The following is a 25,936-nucleotide window of genomic DNA, read 5'->3' on the forward strand; positions in this document are numbered from 1 at the left end:
GAGCTAAATTCGAGAGCGTGGAATACTACCTTGATGTGGCAATCTTCTGCTATGCAGTTTTGTTTGACCTGCTCCACATGTTCTTCTATAGACTAAACAACACCACACCGTCACAAACACAAAACACATGCATGAAACGGAATTATTAAAAAAATGAAAGTTTTCAAACTGAAACGGTTGCTCCATCACTTGATGGTAAAAATGAATTTGCAAGCTTTAAAATGAATTTAAAAGCACATCAAGAAAAAAATTAAACTGAGTAAAATGTGATGTCATCAGAAAAAAACAACACAAAGCAAAACAGGCAAAATTAATGTATTACATATATAAAAGCAATTTCAAAATAAAAATTCATTATTTGTATGTCAGTTATGTAACTTGGAAGTTCTAACTTAAACTGTAATCTCTAAAAATAAAACCTACTTGTACAAGCAGATGCATCCTCTACTACATAGATTCCTAACCTATAGGGGTTTATTTCAAATAAATAAAAACTATTTTTTTCTAAACACAGATTAAAAGTACTGATAATTATTTCACTCTTACTCATAAGGAATATATCCATGAAGAGACAGTCAAGGATTAAAATTCACATCAACCATTACACTATACATAATCTTATGATTTTCTCCTTATAAGTAAATGTTTGATGAGATGAGGCATGGGAAAGAAATCACACAAATAACTTGCTTCTGGTTGATGACAGGGCCATTAGGAATGGCTATAATCAGAAGCAATATTTCTGCTGTGCTGTGGAAACCTCTGAAGGTTTGATCAGAGCAATACATTCCTACCAATACTTCCCTGAAGTGCCTGCTTCTCTTTCAGCCAACAGGACCCCAATTCTCCATGCCTTGTGCAACTGCTCAAGGGCTGCTGCAGCTGACACTGAAGGAATGGTACACGTGTGCAAGGGCCAACTCAGCAAAAGCCAAACTGCAGAAGAACCTATTTGCCTTTAATCAAGTGGCTAAGCTAAGTTTGCCACATTTATCCATTTCACAAAAAGTTGTTTTGTGGAATAGTCTTCTCTAACATACTCAGTGAGTAAAAATACCTTCTTCTGAATATACCTAAAATTTCAGCATTTCTCAGAATTTTATTTTTATTAAGTAATTTTTAAAAATTAGCCAATTTTAGCATTCTTAGGATTATTTTGCCAGTTTTGCTAATTAATCAATTCACTGAATTTACCAAATTTATTGACCACCAATATCCTATTTAACAATCTAAAAAGATAAAACACTCTTATTAAATGGGTAGTTTTAATAAGTTCTGCATATTTCTTAACTAAGTGACCAATTTTACTTTGCCTCAAGAGCTTTCACATTGTTTTCATAATTTTTTTCGTAAATGAAAACCATTTTTCAGCAGATATGTGCTATTCAATACAGTAGCCACTAAACACATATAGCTTTAAATTTAAATTAAAGAAAATAAAAAATTCAGTTCCTCAGTCACACTAGCCCACTTCAAGTGCTCAATAACCACATGTGGCTGGTGACTACTATACTGTACAGAACAGACATAAATTTCCATTATCAACAGAAAGTTCTATCGGACTGCATGCAACAAGATATTAATTTCATTCAATAATTTAAAATTCAAAGGTACAAAAGGGTACATGATAAAAATTCTTCCGTCCAGACTCCCAGCCATGTACTTCCCTTCCTGGAGCCAACCAATGCTTACACAGCATTTTAAGAAATGTTCAATTTATCTCTGTCCCACCTCCCTGTACATGGAGAGCCTCTTCTGGTAGAAAAATAGAAAAGAACACACAGCTTGGGCTGCTGATCCCAAGAGCACAGAAATGGAGGGGCATAAAGAAGGGGAGGTAAGGGGCAGAATCGGGGAGAAACTTGGTTAAGGAAGAGGGAAACCAGAAAGGAGACAACAGATCCTCAAGAGCAAGACAAGAGTCTGAGGGTCCCAGCAACCTAGACCCAGTCTTTCCATAGCACTCTGAGGCTCTGACAATCCAATGAAACAAAACTGCTAGAAACCTTATGAATAATTACAACATATCACTGTGTTTAATAATTTGAAGAACTAACAACTCAGAAAATTGATCCTTCAATGAACTCTCTTTCTGTGAATAACAGAGCCCTAAGTGAGCAAGTATCTTTTATCTTAAATCTATTTCTTAGATTTCTGTATCTTATTTTATAGAACTCAGTATCACTATAGGAAATGCAATAAACAATGGATTAAACGAAAGAGGAAATGAATTTGGCTCTGATTCCCCTAACAAAACCCTACATCAGTAATTTCAATACCATTGGGGCCTTTTGTTATCAAATAAGCTTATAAGACACAAAAGAATCTCTACAGTTCACTCCTCTAATTCCTCACTTAAGTACATAATTTTTAAATCTACAGAAAAAATAAATGACTGTTCACAGGACTGCCCACAATGACCATCCAGGTAAGTGGGTGAGTAGTGGAAAGAAAAGAACAAATCTGGTCGGTTCTGCTGCTCTAAGGTATGGAGAACATTTGAGAAGCAGTTCTATATGCTACCTTGGGAAACTGAGCCACATAGACTGTCCCTCTCGGTTTTCACTTTTCTAAGTGAAATATAATTCATTTTTCTTTTCTCATAGTTTTTGTTGCCAAATCTTTTTTTTTTTTTTTTAAAGATTTATTTATTGATTGATTGATTACTATGTTGGGTCTTCGTTTCTGTGCTAGGGCTTCCTGTAGTTGTGGCAAGCGGGGGCTACTCTTCATCGCGGTGTGCGGGCCTCTCACTGTTGTGGCCTCTCTTGTTGCGGAGCACAGGCTCCAGACGCGCAGGCTCAGTAGTTGTGGCTCACGGGCCTAGTTGCTCCGCGGCTTGTGGGATCTTCCCAGGCCAGGGTGCGAACCCGTGTCCCCTGCATTAGCAGGCAGACTCTCAACCACTGCGCCACCAAGGAAGCCCTGTTGCCAAATCTTTAATCACATGTGACACTCTACTCTGAACACTACTCTCCAAACTGCTCATTACCTCATTAAATAGCCAAATGGACTGAAATGCTTATATATAAAACATCTGTGTACCCCTCATTTTATAATGAAGAGATCGTTTTAAGTTCTAAAGTGTCACTCTCTCAAATTCATGATTCTTCTTGAATCCTGTATGGCATTACATTATTAACTTATGTATAGCTTAAAAATCACCATGCAATGTAGAATCTCTGCCTCACTTTGTAAATGCAATCAATCTTCCTTCATCATATTTAGTGTTTCTGTAGTTTAATCTCTCTCACAAAATTATTCTACAGTTTATGCTGTTCATTTTTAAATGCTAAACAAATAAAAATGCTTTTAAAGGGTTATGCTGTATTTTCAATTAAATGATATTCAGAGAATCATAACATAGAGTATACTCATTTATATACTAAGTTCCCCAAACCATCCCTCACAATGTTTATTACATATGTAAAGGCCCAATGGCAAATATTATAAAGGACATACTAACTTTCACCTGATTATACAGGATTTATCGAAGGACCTATGTTGTTTCATTGTTATGAAATAAAAATTGTACGTTTTTATCTTAAAAAAAAATTCTCTGTAGTTTGATAAACTATTACCTATGATGTATGAAAGATAATGAGTTCCAACCAAAAGTAAATTTCAAATAAATCAAGCTGGCTTCATTAGAAATGTTAAAGAAAACAAACAAAAATTACAAGAGAGAATATTTTTTTCTAAAATACCTCACTCTGCTTTCTTTTCTTAGTGAAAATATATCTAATAAATGTCTGTTGAAGTACTTCTTGTTTAACAAGGAAATGCCAAAGCCGTTTGACTGGAAGCGCAGAAGAATCCCGGGATCTAGTTTAAAAGAAAAAAATCAACATATCACACTATTTAGTCTATATTCTAGTCTATAGAAAATGTTTCATTATTTGCAGATAATTTTTTTAAAACCTCCATTATTGCAAAGAAGATACAGCATTAAGCTCAACAAAATTTTATAATTTATAATTTATTTCACTTTTAATTTTTAGTTCTACAAATCATTCCTTCATCTAGCAATTAATTCTCTAATTACAGATTCTCTAAATGGACAGGTTGGGCTGAGAGTCAATTGAATCTCATTATTCTCTTTTTAAATTATACTTTAGGTTGGTTCTGTTGGTTACAGCATATCACCAATGAATATAAATGAATATAAAGTCCCACATTTCATTTTTAACAGCCTAACAAGCCTAACAAGCTAAAAATCCTTGCTCTTTCAAGCTTATGAGCAATACTCTAAATCATGGCTGGCTGCCTCAAAAAAAGCATGCTGCTTATCAAAAGGGGCCTAGATGGACAGATAGAAGATCAAAACATCAATAAAAACCTTACTGTGTTTACTATTAAATTACTGACAAAAGGTCAGTAGCACCTTGTTTGAATATGTAGATTGTTATCCCAAAACATTTCTGTTAAGAGTTCCTAAAATGATGACAAAAATAAAGGTTTTGTCCTGATTATAAAATTAGTATGTCTACTGAAGTATAGGTAATATGGGAAAAATAATTTTTATCCAGATTTCTGATATTTTCCTTGGCATATACTGCTAGAAATAGTATTGCAAGTTCAAATTTATGAGTGTTTTGAAGGCTACTGGCATATTATTTTGCCAAACTGACTTCCAAAAAGGTTAAACCAAGCTACACTCTCATTACCATTGTAAGAGAATTCTTACTTGAATGGAGTATTTTCAGGTTCTAGCATTGCTTTATTTCGAAGAATTGCTGGTCCAGCTCCTACTGAAAGGTCAGTTGGATATGTGTTGACATAGTTGGGGGGAGGACCTTCAAATTGATCCATTTTCTCTTGCAAGATCTGCTCCCAATTCTCCAAGTTTTTAATCACAGCAATACCTAATGGTGATGTTACAGGCAACTCTAAAATGTAATAGAATATGATATTTTACTTTGATTAAAAATGTTGACCATCACCACATATTTACAAGATCCAAATTCTTAGAGCCAAAATTTCTGAAAATACAAATAAATCTGAAAATGTTAATCTAACACCATTTTGATATTTAATGCTTTGAACAAAACAGAAGACCAGCTTTCTAAAATGAGCTAAGAAAATGTTTAGCTTCTCCACGCTGGTTTCCTGGTTTTTCTTCGAACCTTCTAGGTCGTCAGTGATTCTTGCCATATGAATTAAAACCACAGAATGGAGCCTAAGATAAATAAGACCTCATAACATCTCCAATGCTGTATTTTTTTAGTACCAAATGTTCTTTTATATGGATTTTGTAAAGAGAAACTTGATGATAATTTGTTGTATTTAATAACATTAATTTTCAAATTCCAAACTTACCAGAGAATTCCAATCCAGCGATGGGAAAGAAATTCTTGACATTGTGAAGTACTAGCTTAACCATTGTCAAATGTAGAAGAGCCCAGCTGTTCAAAGGGACAAAAAAAAAAAAATCTCCTTAATTGAAAAATAAAATCATGAGAATATAGTACTGATCCCTGTCAACTGTTTGGCCCAATCTCCCACCCAGAAAAAAAGCTGTTTTTTTCTAACAACTTACTATTAAAAAAGAGTACCTTTGTAGTCTGAAAATAAAAGATATGCAACAATGTATTACACTTGCACTATCTGAAATACCTAATGGAAAGAGATTTACCACACAGCTACATGAAATTTAATAGCATATCAATAAATTATGTATTTTTTCTCACTAAAAATGTTTGTGCCAGCTATTCTTTGAAACTGGAGGTGAAATACTCTACTATCTAGCAATGTACCTCAAAGGTACAGAATTCCTAACCTGAAAACACAGGTCAGTTCTTGTATAAATTCATGAGAGTAATGTTGTTTAAAACTAGTAACATCAGGTACTTCTACAAAAGAAAAGACAAAAAGAAAAGAGGAAAGTTTTATTTACCTATAGGAGTTAGGGTCTTGGTGTTCCTGTATCTGTGTATCTGAAAAAAAAGCATCATCTTCTTCTTCATCACTATGAATGCTTTCATCAGAATCATATATAACTCCACTATCAGACAAAGGGAGAAATGGCTGCAATAAAATGTGAAGTTATTTTTAAATGTATAATTGGGTTATTTTTATCCTAACTTAATATTGAACATTTTAAATGGTGTCAACCTAAACTAAAATTTTCTTTTGAAAATGATACTAGACCTAGGAAAGTCAGGAAAACCAGGTTAAAACTCTCAGATTCAATAAAATAATGGAGTAGCTAGATACGACACAAATATTTTTTAAAATCAATGGTCTTTTTCTCATATATCAGCAATAACTAGTTCAAAAACTCTGAAGAAAAAAGGTGCATTAAATAACATAATACCAAAGGAAAAACTTTATGAAAACTGAAAGAGCTACAGTGAAGGAAATTACAAATCCCTCTAAAAGCTAAATAAGGAGACTGAAACATGTAAAAACTATCATTCTTTAATTTACAGGTTTTAGGTAATTGCAATAAAAATCCCCATGGGGATTTCTTTTCCTTTTTTGAAACTTGATAATGATTGTAAAGTTCATAGGGAAGAAAAAAATAGGTAAGATTAGCTAAGAAATCTTTCTAAAGTGAAATATACTATTTCTTAGTGGATATTAAAATAAGTAATTAAAATAAGTGCAGTCTAGCAATTGATCAGTGGAAAAATATAGTCCAAGAAGAGTATATAAATAAGAAATTAATATATGACAAATATAACATCTTTTAAGTCGTTGGGAGGAAAGGAAGGACAACTAGTGTAAGTGTGAGAACAGAAGATAAAGAGGGCACCCAAAGTCTGATCTTCACTTCATTTTAGATCAACAGGAGAGTTAGAAATTAAAAAAGAGAGTTAAAAGTTAAAAAGAATTAGGGGGAAGATGGGCTTCCCTGGTGGCACAGTGGTTAAGAATCCGGGTTCAAGCCCTGGTCTGGGAAGATCCCACATGCCGTGGAGCAACTAAACCCATGTGCCACAACTACTGAGCCTGCGCTCTAGAGCCCGTGAGCCACAACTACTGAGCCCGCGTGCCGCAACTACTGAAGCCCGCGCGCCTAGAGCCCGTGCTCCACAACAAGAGAAGCCACCACAATGAGAAGCCTGTGCACCGCAACCAAGAGTAGCCACCACTTGCAGCAACTAGAGGAAAGCCTGCGCGCAGCAACAAAGACCCAACATAGCCAAAAATTAATTAATTAATTAATTAATTTAAGAAAAGAATGAGGTGGAAGAGAAGGTGGAGGAAACAAAGGAGGAGAAGATAACAAAAGTAAACATTTATTAGTGGAAAGGACTTTCTCTGCTTAAAAACAATGCAACAAATCATTTTTAAAAGTATGGATAGACATGACTAACTTTTAAAAACTTCTGTATGTCAAAAGCATAAAATTAAAAGGCAAATAAATCATTTTTTAAAAGTATGGATAGACATGACTAAATAAACTTTTTAAAACTTCTGTATGTCAAAAATATAAACAAAATTAAAAGGCAAAGAATCTGGAAAAGGTATCACAAGTAAGATAAATTGTTAATATCCTTAATAAATAAAGAGTTCATTAAAAGTAAGGAAAAACATTACAATTCCAATAGATAATTTTGTTCAGAACATGAACAGTCAATTCCTCACAGTAGAAAACCTAATGGCAATAGGTTCATTAACATTTTTTGATATCACTAATAGGAAATAAAAATTATTTAATCAAATTAACAAAAATGAAACAGGAATACTTAATGAGGGTAAAGTCAGATGCGTGCTCACTATTCTCAAGAGAGTATAAATCAGTAATCTGAAGATATATATCAAAAGATATATATATAAATATATATATATATATATATATATATATTTCAGATATATATCTGAAATAATCAGAATGTGAACAAGGCTTATCTAAAAAGATACTAATCTCAGCATTATTTATAAAAATGGAAAAATAAATACAGCAAATACTGATAGGCAAATGGTTATATAAACTATAGTATACTCATCAAGCTGAATAGTTATTTGGTCATTAGAAATGATATGTACCCAGAAACAAAGACAAACCCAGTAACAATGAGCACCCATACACCCACTTGTGGTTTCTAAATTATAATTTCCCACAAAAAGGAACCAGGTTCTTTGGAGGTTGTTCCCACTCTGGGGCAGGAAATATGCAAAATTAGCCTAGAATAACTTAAGCTAGAAAGAAAAGAAACTCAAAGACTATTGGAAGAGTTCTCAAAAAGATTCAGGAGCCAACTGGAAGAGGCTCTCATTGGCAAAGATGGGACAATCTGAACATCCATAAGAATAATAACTGTACTGGATTAAAATACATAAAATATGTTTAAATCCATAATATAACACAACTAATAACAAAACAAAGCTCACTGCTTCCTCTGAAGGATGCTAGAGAATCAACTCATCACTTTGAAAACTGGCACAAAAAGCAAAGAATAAAGCACTTTTCCTGTCTTTCTCTTTCAAAATGTAATTCAGGATAACCAAATAGGATGATGGAAGAAAGTATTCCAGCAAATAAATGAAGACTAAATGAGAAGATATATCATAATTTTAAAACTCCCCTAAATTTAAAATAATGGACTTGGGCAAAGATCATCAACTAACATCTCAAAAAGAGAGTTTCCTGATGGAAATACACAAAACCACCTATGAAGTAATCCTGTACTCCCCTTTCCCTATCCAACCAGAATGGAATCTGATAAAGCCTCTAAATTTAACTTTCACTTTACAGAAAAACAGGAATCAGGGGAACATGGTCAGAAGACCAAACATGCGGATGCCATCAGCAAAAGCCACTGAGAAATTTTAAAGGACAAATTTGGGGGCCAAAAATAGGGGGGTGTAAATTTAACAAAGAGAGATGGAGGTAGAACCTATAGATTAAAAGAAACTTAAGACGTATCAACCAATTGCAATGTGTGAATCTTATTTTGGACCCTGATTTAACAAACCAACTGTTCAAAAACATTTAAGGTATAATGGGGAAAAATGTGAACACTCTCTGGATACTTGATGATATTAAGGAATTGTGTGTGTGTATGTGTGGTGTGTGTGGTGTGTATGGTGTGTGTGGTGTGTGTGTGATAATGCTAGTGTGGTACAGGTTCAAAATCCTTCTTTTTAAAAAATAAATGGTGAAATATTTATGAATGGAATTTCATGATGTTTGGATTTGCTTCCAAACAATCTGGGGAGTGGGAAGAAGTATAAATGAAACACATGTAAAGAGGGAACACAGGTAAAGAAGGAAACCTATCAATAGAAGATGATGTGCTTGAAAAAACAAAGTGCAGAAAAGCACACACCCAACACGGTACAAAATGGGACTATGTTGGATCCAGTCACCGTGAGTATTCTGATCCCCAGAGAAGTTTTCTCTGCTTTGGAGAAACAGAGATATGTCATGGGGCCTCATGAAACCCATGGTCTCATGAAACCCTCAAACACCCATCCATCTCCTTCTGCTCTAGTTTCATGCTGACCAAGGGAACTACTGATAATCAGAAGAAGGGAAGTTAGACGGTAGATACAGGTATTCCAGTCTCTAGAAAAGGATGATGCTGATTATATGTTAATAAACTAACTTCTGGTTTATACCTAAGTCCCATATGATTTTAATTTGTCTGGTCCATTTCAAGTATCTGATCATTCTTGAATGATTATTCAGCTTCTGGAGTTGAGAGATTAATGTCTAAACTATGGTGATTCAACCCAGAAGCTGCCCCGTCATTCCTATGTGATGCAAACCTAAGAGTTAATAAAACAGACACACATAAAGCTTGCATTCCTCACGCCCCTTACCTTTGCAACAAAATAATCCCACATACTGAGTTCAGGAGGAATAAACTTTTCTTTGTAAGATGGTCTTTCTGCAGGCACTGGTGGTGGGGTAGCATCCTTTACAGGTCTTCCAGGAACCAGCATTCGCATGTTAAACCTCCTGCGGTGTTTATCTATGTCTTCAGAAGGAACAGGAGGTGCTGAATAAAGATAGAAAAAAAAGCCGGCCTTATTTTCCATTATTAATTCAAAGAGTTATTAACCTTTCTTTTCATCCTACTCTTGCCATGTTTTTAGTGTAGACTAAATTACCTACATCTGTGCTTCTTTACTTTTCTAGTTACTGCATCAGTTTTCCAACAATCATGGCAGAGATGCAGATGAGGATAGAGTATAAAAGATTAACTTGCAATGAAGCAGCCTATGTGCTATACAGAATAAGAATTCAAGCAATTCTATATACAGTGTATTAAATAAATGATATATTCAACAAATAGTACAGAGAGTGCTTGAGTGATTATTTCTGGCTATGTTGTTCAAGAAAGATTCATTGAATGAATATGTAGGATGTAAAGTATGCCTTAAAAGAAAAGCAGAAGCTCACTGTGAAAAGAGGAAGTTGACACCAGAAATGAACGACCAAAGGTTTGGCTAAATGAGGAGTAAACTTCTTTTGCTAGACAGGTGTCAGGGAGGGGAATAACAACGACAGTCTGGAGTTAGGGTGGGACAAGCCTGTGGATAGGAAGCTGGGAGCTCATCCTATGGGCAATTCTTATGAAAGTATCTTGAACTAGGAACATGATGAGGTATAGTCTGCAGGATCAATTAGAGAAGAAGATGGAAGAATCTGACACAAGATGGACCTGAACTAGTATGGTGGGTGGTAAAGACCGAGAGGAAGTGTTAGATATGAGAAATACATAAAATAAATATCAAAAGGATTCAGAACTAATTGGATATGAGAGAACCAGAAAGAAGTCAACCTGGTCCTCTTCTGAAGCTCCCCGTCGTAGAAAATGATAATTCTATCTCAAGTTCTCTTTGATGAATATGATCACTTTTCACTCTGTCCATCACTAGGCTAAACCACTTTTATCTTTTTTTAACTGAGGTGAAATTTATATAAAATTAACCATTTTAAAGCGTACAATTCAGTGGCATTTAGTACATTCACACTGTTGTGCAACCACCATCCCTATCTAGCTGCAAAGCATTCTCACTACCCCAAATGAAAACCCTATACCCATTAAGCAGTCACTCCCCATTCCTCCCTCCCTCTAGCCCACGGCAACCACCAGTATGCTTCCTGTCTCTATGGCTTTACCTATTCTGAATATTTCATATAAATGGAAGCATGCAATGTGTGACTTTTTGTGCCTGGCTTCTTTCACTCAGCATAATATTTTTGAGGTTCATGCTAGCTATATAGCATGTGTTAATTCTTCATTCTTTTTTACAGCTGACTCATACTCCATTGTACTTATATACCACATTTTGTTTATCCATTCACTCTTGATGGTAATCCACAATTATCTTTTAAGTGGGCTATTCCCAGAGCCTCCCACATGGGCTCCCTACTTTTATTCTTTCACAGTCTATTCTCCACATAGCAGTTAGAGTGGGTCTTTTGAAAACCTAAATCAGATTATGTCACTCCTCTGCTTAAAACCCTCCAGTAGTTTCCTATCTTTCTTTAGAAGAACAACGATAGTTTTACATGACCCATGAAACCCTCAATGACCTTGGCCCCAGTTACTTATCTTACCTCATCTCTGACCACACTCCCCTGGGTCAGGATAGCCATTCTGGCCTCCACTGTAGTTCCTGGAAAAGGTCAAACTAGTCCTACCTCATGACTTTTGCACTCACTGCTCCGTCTGCTTGAAATGCTCTGGCCCCAGATATCAGCACGATCTGATTTCCAACTTCCTTAGGACTCTGCTCAAATGCTATCTAATCAGAAATGTGTCTTCTGATCACCCTAACTAAACTGTTCCCATCCCCTTTCCCTCATCATTCTCTGTCCACTCACTCTGTTTTATTTTTATCGTAGTTCTTCTCATACCTGAAATATTATCACTTGTTAATTTGTTGTGTTTGCCTCTAGTGGATGTAAGCTTCATGAAGGTAAGGGATTTGTCTGTTTTGTTCACTCCCATACCCCAAAAGCCTGGCATAGAGCAGGTATAGGTAAATGCAAACATGAATACGTACTCAGAGGTTTAAGCATGATGATCTGATGAATGTATTACCTACCATGAAAAAATAATAGAAAACTCAGGAAGAGAAAAGAAGTGATTTGGGAGGAAAACTTTTAAATTTACAGTGGACTACAAGTAGGTAGGAAGATGGAGATTAAGAGTCATCCACATGCAACGGGAGTGGCGACAACGCAAGTTGATGAGATTGCCTACCTTACTCTGACTTATGTAGGAACCTATCCATCTGATGCGATCTTGGGCAGTAAAGACACAGGTTAGAACCTGTGCCATTTAAACTCTCTGTGCCACTAACTCCTCATCTGTAATATGACCATTTCTAAGGATGAATTAAGAGACAATTTCTGTGTTTCAGCGCCAAGGTGTAAACCTTTCCCATGGCGTCAGTCTATATCTTACCATCCTACCATCTTAAAAAGTGGGCTAAAAAATCTATTTTGGTCCATAAGAAAAAAAAGAGGACAGAAAATGGAATTTAAAAACCATGTGCATGATTGGAACAGCCTTCTTGTCTATGACCATAAACTTAATCTGAAGCCAACTACTGGTATACTCTGTAAAGATTATGAGGATTTATTTAAATCTTCTTTCTCTAATTAAAAACAATCCTTTTTCCATGAACTTATTCCTTAACATTGTCTCCTTGCTTACCATTACCTTTCCTTTTTTCTTTTTTATCCTCCTCAAATTTGTCCTGGTTTACCAAAAAATGTTAAACTGAAACTATATTCTTTATTCTAACATGAGTTTAGTTATTTATTACCCTAACAAGAGTGATTATACCTTAAACATCAGTGATTTTTCAAAATAAAAATTCTTAGAACATTAAAAAAAATCTTTTACTTTCACATTGGAAACTATTTACATTTACATACATTATTGATATCAAATTTATCTTACCTGAAATATTTTCTGATTGTCTTTGAGGCTTCACAACAAGTTTTACACCTCCCCCAAAAACAGCAGCCCACATTCGATTGTTTAATGGGTGGGCTGCAAGTCGAAATAATTCATTGGAGGAATTTGTGGCAAGAGCATGTATCAATAAACTTAAGTACACAGCAACAACAGCTTCACACAACAAAATGTTCAATTTTGGCTGGTCTTCATCTTGGGCTGAACTCAAGAGATTAATAAGTGAACTCACACCTGTAAGGGTATATAATATTATAAGAAGTATATCAGCATAAAGCTCCAGAAGGAAAAGAAATCCAAATTTGGAGTTTAACCAAAATTATGTATCTATATTATACTATATATATAGTGTGAATACATACACATGGAGATATATATATATATCCATAATTTGAGCAACAAAATAAATGATAGGAATGGTTTATAAGCTATAGAATAAAATAAGAATCCATTCATCCCTACTGATATAATAAATGAGTGAATAAGTAAACTAAAAGAAGAGAAAGCTCTTCCTCACAGAATGATTTCAACTAATACGTAGAAGGAAGGATAGAATTAGAAAATCACCATCTAGTAATCCCCACAGTAATATCTGATTCAGTCAGGAGTCATCACTGGATGCTATAATTAGTGGGTAAAAGTATGATATTTTACACAATCTCAAACATTCTCTTCAAAAGATACTTACTAATTGCAAAGGAAAAGAAAGTAACTTTACAAAGGAGAAATCTGGCAGAAACTACTATACAAAGTGATCAAAGTTAATGGCACCAGTAATGGCACCAAGTGGCATCATGTGCCTCTTGATATTTTACACTGAGAAGGGTACAATATCTCTTCATAACCTGAATCTAATATTAAGAAGACATCAGAAAAACCCAAATGGAGGGACATTCTAAAAAATAATTGGCTAGTACTCTTCAAAAGTGTCAATGTCATGAGAGACAAAGAAAGAAGGAGGAATACATATTAGAGGAGATTCATGAGACAATACAACTAAATGTTACATGGAAGACCTTAGTGGGACAACAGGTGAAATTGTCAAAAAATCTATAGATTAGAGAGCAGTATTGTATCAATATTAAGATGCTGAATTTGATAACAGTGCTATGGTTATGTACAATAAGAGAATGTCTGTTTTTAGGAAAGATAAACTGATATATTTAGATGTAAAGGGGCATCATGTCTGCAACTTACCCTCAAATATTTCAGAAAAAAGTATATATTCACACAGACACACAATAAGTGAGTGAGAGAGGAGGAGTGAATAACAAAGCAAGTATGGTAAAATGTCACTGTTTGGGGAACCTGGGTGAAGGTTACACAAAAATTGTACCATTTATGAAACTTTTGTTAAGTCTGAAATTATTTCAATAAAAAGTCAAACGACAACAATATGTTTTGAGAAACTTATGCATAAATGAATTTTAAATACATTTAAGTCTGTCTTTGAGTCTGTCACTTCCTTCTACTGCCACTCTTCACAATGATCATTAACATGTAACCACAGAATTATAAAGCAAGTAGAGCAAAAATTAAATGACGTGGCAGATGAGGAAAGTATATTAAGAGAGTGGAGAAGGTTTGAAATAACTGATATGGAGAGTGAGAAAGAGCCAACCGGAGGAAGAGGACCGGCAGACACCATGATATATGTGCCACAGAATGGTCACTCCTGTCCTAACATACATCTACACTCTTGAGAATAACTGTATTCTGATGTATCTGTGAAAAAAAGCTCTGTGATACTGGCTCTCTAAGATTCTAATTCAGGATGTCTAAGGATAGGAAACATGACGTGCTCACCCTTGCGAAGGATGTTAAACCTTGCTTTTTTATGCTGGTCAACACAGCTGGTTTTTGAAGTCTTAACTTTCTGAGTCTTCAGACAACATTACAGTACTTAAGAATTCCTAATCCATGGCAGAAAACATCATCAAAAACAAACAAATAAAAAACTATTCACCAAATCCACAAACAACAACAATCAGGAAACCAGTTGGTAGCTTTGTAAAAAGGAGTTGCCAAATAGAAGATTTAAAAAACAAACAAACAAAAAACACCACTCAAATTCTCACCAGGCCATTGAGCAGGAGAAGAACTTGGTGTTGCATGTTCTTCAATGCTTTCTGTCCTTAGCCTTCGACGATCACTTAAAAGAAGCCCTTGATAAGCCATTCCTGTAAACTGGTTCCCTTCTGTCTGACTGCTAAAACAAATAAGGTTCAGTTATTTATCGTCCTAATAGAGGTAACAAGCAATTATACCCTATACGTATTTATTTTAGATAACTGTAACAAAAACAAAACTCTTAAAACTGAGTTCACTGTTCTAATAAAAACTTATTTCAGAAAGTTCTTTAAATTAGTTACAAATATTTATCGATAGCTTTTTAAAACAAAATACCAAATTTTCTATTTAGGCAGATGACATTTAGTCATTAAAACCTTTTCCAAATGCCACCTAATACTTAAAAATCTTTTCTATATTCACTTATTTGTATTTTTTTTTAAGTCTGCTGTAAGGAGACTACTGTTGGTACTAAGATATATCAGAAAGTTTCAGGGCACTATTTTGTTGCATTTCTTAGTTCTGTAAAGTTGTGCAAGCTCAACTCTGAATTAAAACATCAACTAAAATCTGAAGAATCCTACTTTAGAAATACCTAGTCCTAAAGCCAAATGTGCCCAAATATTTACTTTCCTCATCTTTATGGAGTGGGGGAAGTACAAAAGAAGAAAATAAACCTGACTCCCTGGAGAGTCAATCACAGCCTAAAAACTAGAAAATACACATTTAAACAAAATTTATTTGGATTCTCATCTGGTGCCATTTTAAGCAGTGACTGATATCAAACAAGTTGTCTTTGATCATTAAGATGACCACAGTCAACCAAACAAACTCTTTTTCACTTATTTACATTTCCAAGTTTTTGGAGTTACTTAGACATGGCCTTATTAGGCTAACATCAGAGAACAGGCCATTTTGAGAGAGTAATTCCCTATACAATAAAAAATCTTCCCACAAGAGACTGCTGAATTTATAAGAAAAAAATCTAGACATATGTGTAATATAAATTTAATGTGATTCTATTTATATTACAAACTTCATTTATTAATATAATCCATTTAAATCTAGGTCATCTTTCCGAGTGATTCAATTTCTTACTACTTATACTGCCCTAGTCATTAAAATACAGAGTATACACTGATGAAGGCAATTAGACATTTAACAAAAATTCAAACCATTACATCTATTGATATCACTTCTAAAGACATACAGAAATGGGTAAGTAAAATTGATTTTAATAATTCAATGTTAGGAATGTACTTTCTCATTTTTCAAAAGTTCTTCCTCTTTCAACTGAAAACCAAACAAACAGAAACTAATCTAATGCTAAAAGGAATAGTTCCTAAGGGGGAAAAAATAAGAAAACTTCATATCATAAATTACTTTGGATAGCGAACACTTCTTTTCTTGAAAACAAAAAAAAAGGTGGTGATGATAATTTTCCTTTACTATTTGTCATTTTCTATATGTCTCTTGTTACTAGGTAATAGCTAAACTAAACAAATAATTATTTTATTTCTCATTCTCATCTATTAAAGTACACATGGCAGTCATATTTGAGGATTTTTCAGTCCCTAGGAAGCAGAACTTTAATATAACTCTGGAACAGTTTAATGCTTTTGCTGTATTAATACTATTTGGGTAATTTTTTTTTTTTTTTTTTTTACCTGTAGCTATGACTGTCACATAATGCTTGGTAAATTGATGCAGAAAGTGATGCTGCTAGTGAATGAAGTGTGTGCACCTAAAACCAAAACAGCCACAATTACATTTTGTACTAACATTTCTACACAACAGTAGTATGTTAAAAATCAGAAAATACCCAGGAAACTAGCAATATCATAAATAAGACTAGGTCCTACATGAGACTACTAACTCTACCTTAAAGCTTCTAAAATAAAACTCATCCAATTCAATATCCATGCTCACAACAAAGCTAACTGATTCATATGCATCTTTATCAAATATTTATTACTGTGAGCCTGCCACTTAGCAGGCCCTAAGCAAAGTGCCAACGTTCACATTGCTGGGACTGTGTCCTAGCATGCTAATGAATAGCTTAAATAGTAATACTCAAGAAAAGCAGAACCAAAATAAGCAGAGAATTTTCAGAGCTTTTATTTAAAGTTGCCTTATGAAAACTTCTCCTTGATGAAACTAAAAATTTGATCTTATCAGTAAGAATGAATTAAATGTTTAGAAAGTATATCAATCACTGTCTGAAATGGTTAATTTTCCAGAAAGCAAGTAATCCACTTAGTACTTAGAAGTAATGCAGTCTTAGAATTTTAAATTTTGAAAGTTTAAAAATTATCAATATAATATAAAAACCACATCCTACAATACCACACTGAATCAACATTTTGAGACTCACACAATCTTAAAATTTGAAGGGATCTTAGAAATAGTTTCATACTTTTTGAAAGCTTATCCAAATTTCTAGGAACTAGAAATGTTTACTTAGAGCTTATATGCATTGAATGCATTTTCTGCATTTCCATATTCACCTATCAAATAATTTAAGTAATCTCTGCTAAACTACTGATACAGATTAATTCATGCTATGGATTAGAAGTCTCTAATAGGATGATATGACCAGCAAACCTTGGGTCCTTCAGAAGAATGTACTACCAGAGGTTGAATGTACCTTTCAAACAAAAAGATTAAAAATAAAAATACTGGGGACCTGAAATGACATCAGCCACTGGAATTGGAAAAAGCACAGTACAAATACACTTAGGCTAGCACAGTGGAAGTCTGATCATCTCTCCAGATCCTGCCACACTCCCTACTGTTTCTTAGAATCTATCCATTTTTAAGTTTTCAGCATAGGATATAGTTTTAATTTGGGGTAGTAACTCTGCCAAAACTCTAATTGCCCCCAACTATTCCACAGCCTCCAACAAAACACAATCATCAGCGAGACAGTAATGAGGGTACTTTCTCTGGGACTATTTCTAATCAATCATGGTTCTCTCAAAGATACCCCCCTGCACTTATATTTTCATAATATCCTGGCATCTAAGCAAACAGTTATAAATATTTCTACTTAATGATTCATTTAACGGAGATGGAGAATCCAAAGGAATATTTGGCAAGAATACTGTCTAGAAAGTGAATTTTATTACCAAAAAAGTATTTGCCTGTCTTAAAGGAGGATAATAACTTTTCCACAAGTAAGAAGAAACTGTTATATTAATTTCAGGTATACAGCACAGTGTATATTTTTATAGATTATCCTCCCCTTTAAAGTTATTACAAAATAATGGCTCTATTTCCCTGAGCTGTACAATATATCCTTGTTGCTTGTCTATTTTATGCTTAGTAGTTTGTATCTCTTAATTCCCTACCCATAATGTGCCCCACCCCCACACACACACTTTGGTAACCACTGGTTTGTTCTCTATGTCTGGGAGTCTGTTTCTGTTTTGTTATATACAGTCATTTGTTTCATTTTTTAGATTCCACATATAAGTGATAACATACGGTATTTTTCTTTCTGTCTGACTTACTTCACTTAGCTTAAACTCCATCCAAGCTGCGGCAAATGGGAGAATTTCAAGAATGCTTAACTTTCAAATTACATTCATTGGACAAATGGTCTTGAACTAATCAGACTGAGAAGGTAGCAGATAAGAGTACTGTAAAATATTTCTTCTAAGTTCAAATTGGAAGACAAGTATAACACATTTACCTTCTCAGTGTGTATAACACCAAATGATCATAAACTCTACATTACCTTCACATCTTCAATACTGGGATGAGGTGGTGTTTTCATCTGAACAATAGTATAAAGTATATCATGGATGTGATTATTTAAGTACAATACAGGATTAGCTATGACTGTTTTTGTTGAAGCAATACTTGCTGAAAGCAGAGGTAGGGTGGTAGGCAGTGGTAGTGGAGACTGGAGCTGCTTCACTGTAGTTTCCTGTGAGTGATAGGAGATTATTTTTTCCGTAGTTAAAATGAAGGACAAAAAAAGCAATTAATAGTTATATGATAAAAATACCGGCAGTAAACATCTGAGTAAAAGCAATATGTTAATGTGCTTGCTCACTTATTCTACAAAAATTGATTGTGTACCAGGTCCTATGCTTAGATGCAGAAGATGTAAAGATGAGTTTGACACAGTTGTGCTCTCAAGCTTTTAGCCTACTCCTAATTACCGAAACTTTTGTCTAAAAAGACCCATGCAGAGTGTAAATATGTGCCTCCTATGAATAGAGGAGCTAATCACATTAAGATTAACCAGTAAAAAGAGCTTTACAACTATAAATGAAGGAGTTATTGAAATTATTAAAATAACCAAGATTGAAAACAAAAGTAAAGTCAATACCTGCTGTGATTCTTGTAGCAAAAATTTGAGTTCCATCCTTACTGAGGCCAGACCACCACCTTGGGCCCCATGAAGGCTACAGTAACTAAGAAACACTCTGAGGAGATCTTGGTTCTTCTGCAACCACAACTTCCGTCTTTCTGCATGCTCTCGTTTAGCCTGTAGTCTCCGCCTTTCTATTTGGTGCCACTCATAGGAACCAATATCTGGTTTGTCCACCATTTCTTCCTGATCCAGAATATCACTCTCTACTTTGGAATACATTTTACTGGCATATTCTTTAATAACTGATTCATGATTACATATCTCATGCAAGGCAGCAATTTCCTTTTCAAGCCAGTTATAGAGTTGAAATCTGAGTTTTCCACCATCTACTTCATAACCTGTAGCCAATGTTCTTAGTTCAGTCATAAGGATCTTTAAACAAGCTCTGAATTTTAGTTGTTCAGCAATCACATCAACTTCAGAATCACCTTCAAGGCAATCCTCTTCCTGAGGAGTCAATAACATATTACGGTCTGGGGCTTCCTGATCTTCTTGTCTATCTTTTCCCCTGACAGCTGTACTTTTCATTACTAAACCGACAGCACCTTCTTCCTCTTCTTCTAAGGCACTATCGTGCTCTTCACCCCAGTCAAGAGTAAGAGGTTCCTCTTCAACTTTTACTATTGGCTGACTCCAGTCAATCTGTGATGAAATTATGTTTGACCAATCAATTCCAGAACTTCTATCACCATCACTCAGAGTTTTTGATTCTGAAGGTACATCATCCGTCTTTTTAAAAATGAAGTCAGGCTGATCTTTTTCTGAAGGTAAGGCAGACACTTTGGTAACTTTTGGAATTTTGGAGAGCACCTCCAAGGCTAAAACAGGACATCCAACTTTAAAATGAGCATTTGCTGTAGTAAAGAATAATTTTCTTTCTATGAGATTAATTTTATCAACAAAGTTCTTCTCCGTTTTGAGACCTAAGGTTGCCAAAGTTCCTTCAGGGGAGGCAAGGTTTCTTCGAATAAGCAAAGGATGAGTTCGAAGGTAGTTGTAGAAACTAAACACCACTGGGTTACAAGATTTGATAACTATAGAAATCAAACAGATACAATCACAAGGTATTATGTTAACTTGTAATTATATTACAAAAAAATAAAATGTCAGCATTTCCTCAAAATAAAGGACACTTAAGTATTAAACTAGGATTAGTTAAACTATGATATACCCACAAAATACAGCTAAAATAAAAAGAATTTTCCTGTTTTGCTATGGAGTGATATCCAGAATATATTAAGTAAAAGAAGATGAAGAAAAGTATATATACTAAACTACCTTTTATCTAAGAAAGTAAAGAGGGAACACATACACACATTCACACACACACACACGCACACTTGTATTCTTTTAAATGGAAGGAGAACACACAATTTTTTTTTTCAATTGGTCCCCTAAAAAAGGAGGCAAGAACAGGGTAGAGAGACGAGGAAAGAAGCTAGATTTCTCTGAAAATACCTTGATTTTATTGTTTTTATTTCAAAACCACTTCAACATTTTATATAATTCTAAAAGAAAATTAATTTTTAAAAATTCACAATAAAAGCAAAAGCAAAATTAAACAAATTATTCTTTGTATCAAGGTGGTAGCATAACCACACGAGAGGAACTATAAAGTGACTTAAAAATAAGTAATTTAAAAAAATAAGTAATTTGACTGAACATCCTTAGTGGGATATACTATCAAAACAAAAAGAACTGCAAAGAGGGAGACCTTCAAGATGGCGGAGGAGTAAGACGTGGAGATCACCTTCTTCCCCACAAATACATCAAAAATACATGTGCATGTGGAACAACTCCTACAGAACACCTACTGAACGGTGGCAGAAGACCTCAGACCTCCCAAAAGGCAAGAAACTCCCCACGTACCTGGGTAGGGCAAAAGAAAAAAGAAAAAACAGAGATAAAAGAATAGGGACGGGACCTGCACCAGTGGGAGGGAGCTGTGAAGGAGGAAAGGTTTCCACACACTAGGAATCCCCTTCGTGGGCGGAGACTGTGGGTGGCGGAGGGGGGAGCTTCGGAGCCATGGAGAAGAGCGCAGCAACAGGGGTGCGGAGGGCAAAGCGGAGAGATTCCCACACAGAGGATCGGTGCCGACCAGCACTCACCAGCCTGAGAGGCTTGTCTGCTCACCTGCAGGGGCAGGTGGGGGCTGGGAGCTGAGGCTCGGGCTTCCGTCGGATCCCAGGGAGAGGACTGGGGTTGGCTGCATGAACACAGCCTGAAAGGGGCTACTGCACCACACCTAGCTGGGAGGGAGTCCGGGGAAAAGTCTGGAACTGCCTAAGAGTCAAGAGACCACTGTTTCGGGGTGTGCAAGGAGAGGGGATTCAGAGCACCGCCTAAACGAGCTCCAGAGATGGGCATGAGCCGCGGCTATCAGCGTGGACACCAGAGACAGGCATGAAATGCTAATGCTGCTTCTGCAGCCACCAAGAAGCCTGTGTGCAAGCACAGGTCACTCTCCACACAACCCCGCCCGGGAGCCTGTGCAGCCCGCCACGGCCAGGGTCCCATGATCCAGGGACAACTTCACCGGGAGAACACATGGCGAGCCTCAGGCTGGTGCAACGTCACGCTGGCCTCTGCTGCCGCAGTCTCGCCTCGCATTCTGTATCCCTCCCTCACCCTGGCCTGAGTGAGCCAGTACCCCCTAATCAGCTGCTACTTTAACCCCGTCCTGTCTGAGGAAAGAACAGACACCCTCAGGCGACCTACACGCAGAGGCGGGGGCCAAATCCAAAGCTGAACCCCAGGAGCTGTGTGAACAAAGAAGAGAAAGGGAACTTTCTCCCAGCAGCCTCAGGAGCAGCAGATTATATCTCCACAGTCAACTCGATGTACCCTGCGTCTGTGGAATACCTGAACAGATGATGAATCATCCCAAAATTGAGGTGGTGGATGTTGGGAGCAACTGTAGATTTGGGGTTTGCTTTCTGCATCTAATTTGTTCCTGTCTTTATGTTTATCTTAGTTTAGTATTTAGAGTTGATTATCACTAGTAGATTTGTTTATTGATTTGGTTGCTCTCATCCTCCTTTTTTTCTTTTATATATATAGGTTTTTTTTTTTTTCCTTTTTCTCTTTTTGTGAGGTGCGTATGTGTATGCTTCTTCGTATGATTTTGTCTGTATAGCTTTGCTTTTACCATTTGTCCCAGGGTTCTGTCTATCCATTTTTTGTTTTTTGGGTTTTTTTAGTATAGTTTTTAGCACTTGCTATCATTGGTGGATTTGTTTTTTTGGTTTGCTTGCTCTATTCTTTCTTTCTTTATTATTACTTTTAAATTTTTTTAATAATTATTTTTTATTTTAATAACTTTATATTATTTTATTTTTCTTTCTTTGTTTCTTTTTTTCTCCCTTTTCTACTGAGCCGTGTGGGTGACAGGGTCTTCGTGCTCCGGCCAGGTGTCACGCCTATGCCTCTGACGTGGGAGAGCTGAGTTCAGGACACTGGTCCACCAGAGACCTCCCAGCTCCACGTAATATCAAATGCCAAAGCTCTTCCAGAGATTTCCTTCTCAGCGCTAAGACCCAGCTCCACTCAATGACCAGCAAGCTACAGTGCTCGACACCCTATGCCAAACAACTAGCAAGACAGGAACACAACCCAACCCATTAGCAGAGAAGCTGCCTAAGATCATAGTAAGGTCACAGACACACCAAAACACACCCAATGGACACAGTCCTGCCCACCAGAAAGATAAGATCCAGCCTCATCCACCAAAACACAGGCACGAGTCCCCTCCACCAAGAAGCCTACACAACCCACTGAACCAACCTTAGCCACTGGGGGCAGACACCAAAAACAACGGGAACTACGAACCTGCAGCCTGTGAAAAGGAGACACCAAACACAGTAAGTGAAGGAAAATGAGAAGACAGAGAAACACACAGCAGATGAAGGAGCAAGGTAAAAACCCACAAGACCAAACAAATGAAGAAGAAATAGGCAGTCTACCTGGAAAAGAATTCAGAGTAATGATAGTAAAGCTGATCCAAAATCTTGGAAATAGAATGGAGAAAAGACAAGAAATGTTTAACAAGGACCTAGAAGAACTAAAGAGCAAACAAACAATGATGAACAACACAATAAATGAAATTTAAAATTCTCTAGAAGGAATCAATAGCAGAATAACTGAGGCAGAAGAACAGATAAGTGACCTGGAAGATAAAATAGTGGAAATAACTACTGCAGAGCAGGCTAAAGAAAAAAGAATGAAAAGAACTGAGGACAGTCTCAGAGACCTCTGGGACAACATTAAACGCACCAACATTCGAATTATAGGGGTTCCAGAAGAAGAAGAGAAAAAGAAAGGGACTGAGAAAACATTTGAAGAGATTATAGTCAAAAACTTCCCTAATACAGGAAAGGAAATAGTCAAACAAGTCCAGGAAGCACAGAGAGTCCCATACAGGATAAATCCAAGGAGAAACATGCCAAGACACATATTAATCAAACTATCAAAAATTAAATACAAAGAACAAATATTAAAAGCAGCAAGGGAAAAACAACAAATAACATACAAGGGAATCCCCATAAGGTTAACAGCTGATCTTTCAGCAGAAACTCTGCAAGGCAGAAGGGAGTGGCAGGACATATTTAAACTGATGAAAGGGAAAAATCTACAACCAAGATTACTCTACCCAGCAAGGATCTCATGCAGATTCAATGGAGAAATTAAAACCTTTACAGACAAGCAAATGCTAAGAGAATTCAGCACCACCAAACCAGCTTTACAACAAATGCTAAAGGAACTTCTCTAAGCAGGAAACACAAGAGAAGGAAAAGACCTACAATAACAAACCAAAACAATTAAGGAAATGGTAATAGGAACATACATATTGATAATTACCTTACATGTAAATGGATTAAATGCTCCCACCAAAAGACAAAGACTGGCTGAATGGATACAAAAACAAGACCCATATACATGTTGTCAAAGAAAGACCCACTTCAGACCTAGGGACACATACAGACTGAAAGTGAGGGGATGGAAAAGATATTCCATGCAAATGGAAATCAAAAGAAAGCTGCAGTAGCAATTCTCATATCAGACAAAATAGACTTTAAAACAAAGACTAATACAAGAGACCAAGAAGGACACTACATAATGATCAAGGGGTCAATCCAAGAAGAAGATATAACAATTATAAATACTTATGCAACCAACATAGGAGCACCTAAATACATAAGGCAAATACTAACAGCCATAAAAGGGGAAATCGACAGCAACACAATCATAGTAGGGGACTTTAACACCCCACTTTCACCAATGGACAGATCATCCAAAATGAAAATAAATAAGGAAACACAAGCTTTAAATGATACATTAAACAAGATGGACTTAATTGATATTTATAGGACATTCCATCCAAAAACAACAGAATACACTTTCTCTCAAGTGCTCATGGAACATTCTCCAGGATAGATCATATCCTGGGTCACAAATCAAGCCTTGGTAAATTTAAGAAAACTGAAATCATATCAAGTATCTTTTCCGACCACAATGTTATGAGACTAGATATCAATTACAGGAAAAAATCTGTAAAAAATACAAACACATGGAGGCTAAACAATACACTACTTAATAACCAAGAGGTCACTGAAGAAATCAAAGAGGAAATCAAAAAATTTAATGAAAACTCAAGACCCAAAACCTATGGGATGCAGCAAAAGCAGTTCTAAGAGGGAAGTTTATAGCAATACAATCCTACCTTAAGAAACAAGAAACATCTAATATAAACAACCTAACCTTGCACCTAAAGCAATTAGAGAAAGAAGAACAAAAAAACCCCAAAGTTAGCAGAAGGAAAGAAATCATAAAGATCAGATCAGAAATAAATGAAAAAGAAATGAAGGAAACTATAGCAAAGATCAATAAAGCTAAAAGCTGGTTTTTGAGAAGATAAACAAAATTGATAAACCATTAGCCAGATTCATCAAGAAAAAAGAAAGAAGACCCAAATCAATAGAATTAGAAATGAAAAAGGAGAAGTAACAACTGACACCGTAGAAATACAAAGGATCATGAGAGATTACTACAAGCAACTCTATGCCAATAAAATGGACAACTTGGAAGAAATGGACAAATTCTTAGAAATGCACAACCTTCCGAGACTGAACCAGGAAGAAATAGAAAATATGAACAGACCAATCACAAGCACTGAAATTGAAACTGTGATTAAAAATCTTCCAACAAACAAAAGCCCAGAGCCAGATGGCTTCACAGGCGAATTCTATCAAACATTTAGAGAAGAGCTAATACCTATCCTTCTCAAACTCTTCCAAAATATTGCAGAGGAAGGAACACTCCCAAACTCATTCTACAAGGCCACCATCACCCTGACACCAAAACCAGACAAAGATGTCACAAAGAAAGAAAACTACAGGCCAATATCACTGATGAACATAGATGCAAAAATCCTCAACAAAATACTAGCAAACAGAATCCAACAGCACATTAAAAGGATCATACACAATGATCAAGTGGGGTTTATCCCAGGAATGCAAGGATTCTTCAATATACGCAAATCAATCAATGTGATACACCATATTAACAAACTGAAGGAGAAAAACCATATGAT

At 35.7% G+C, this 25,936-nt stretch overlaps 1 protein-coding gene across 10 annotated transcripts in view; it reads right to left on the reverse strand.

Moving 5' to 3' along the window:
• The window catches only part of DMXL2 (Dmx like 2), a 149,760-nt gene that overhangs the window by 10,044 nt on the left and 113,780 nt on the right, over positions 1-25,936 (reverse strand). For 7 of the 10 annotated variants that reach the window (XM_082387370.1, XM_082387371.1, XM_082387365.1 and 4 more), the window contains 11 exons: positions 19,300-20,378; positions 18,700-18,891; positions 16,628-16,704; positions 14,969-15,099; positions 12,876-13,124; positions 9,775-9,953; positions 5,897-6,027; positions 5,320-5,405; positions 4,688-4,889; positions 3,708-3,825; positions 30-92 (listed from right to left, as the gene is read on the reverse strand). In XM_082387370.1, the coding sequence (XP_082243496.1) occupies positions 30-92; positions 3,708-3,825; positions 4,688-4,889; positions 5,320-5,405; positions 5,897-6,027; positions 9,775-9,953; positions 12,876-13,124; positions 14,969-15,099; positions 16,628-16,704; positions 18,700-18,891; positions 19,300-20,378 (2,507 nt within the window). The remainder of the gene's footprint in view (positions 1-29; positions 93-3,707; positions 3,826-4,687; positions 4,890-5,319; positions 5,406-5,896; positions 6,028-9,774; positions 9,954-12,875; positions 13,125-14,968; positions 15,100-16,627; positions 16,705-18,699; positions 18,892-19,299; positions 20,379-25,936) is intronic. The other 3 variants (XM_082387367.1, XM_082387369.1, XM_082387368.1) reach the window with 3 other exon arrangements.

The sequence above is a fragment of the Balaenoptera borealis genome (genome assembly GCF_965194805.1).
Source record: "Balaenoptera borealis genome assembly, chromosome: 3".
Taxonomy (NCBI): Eukaryota; Metazoa; Chordata; class Mammalia; order Artiodactyla; family Balaenopteridae; genus Balaenoptera; species Balaenoptera borealis.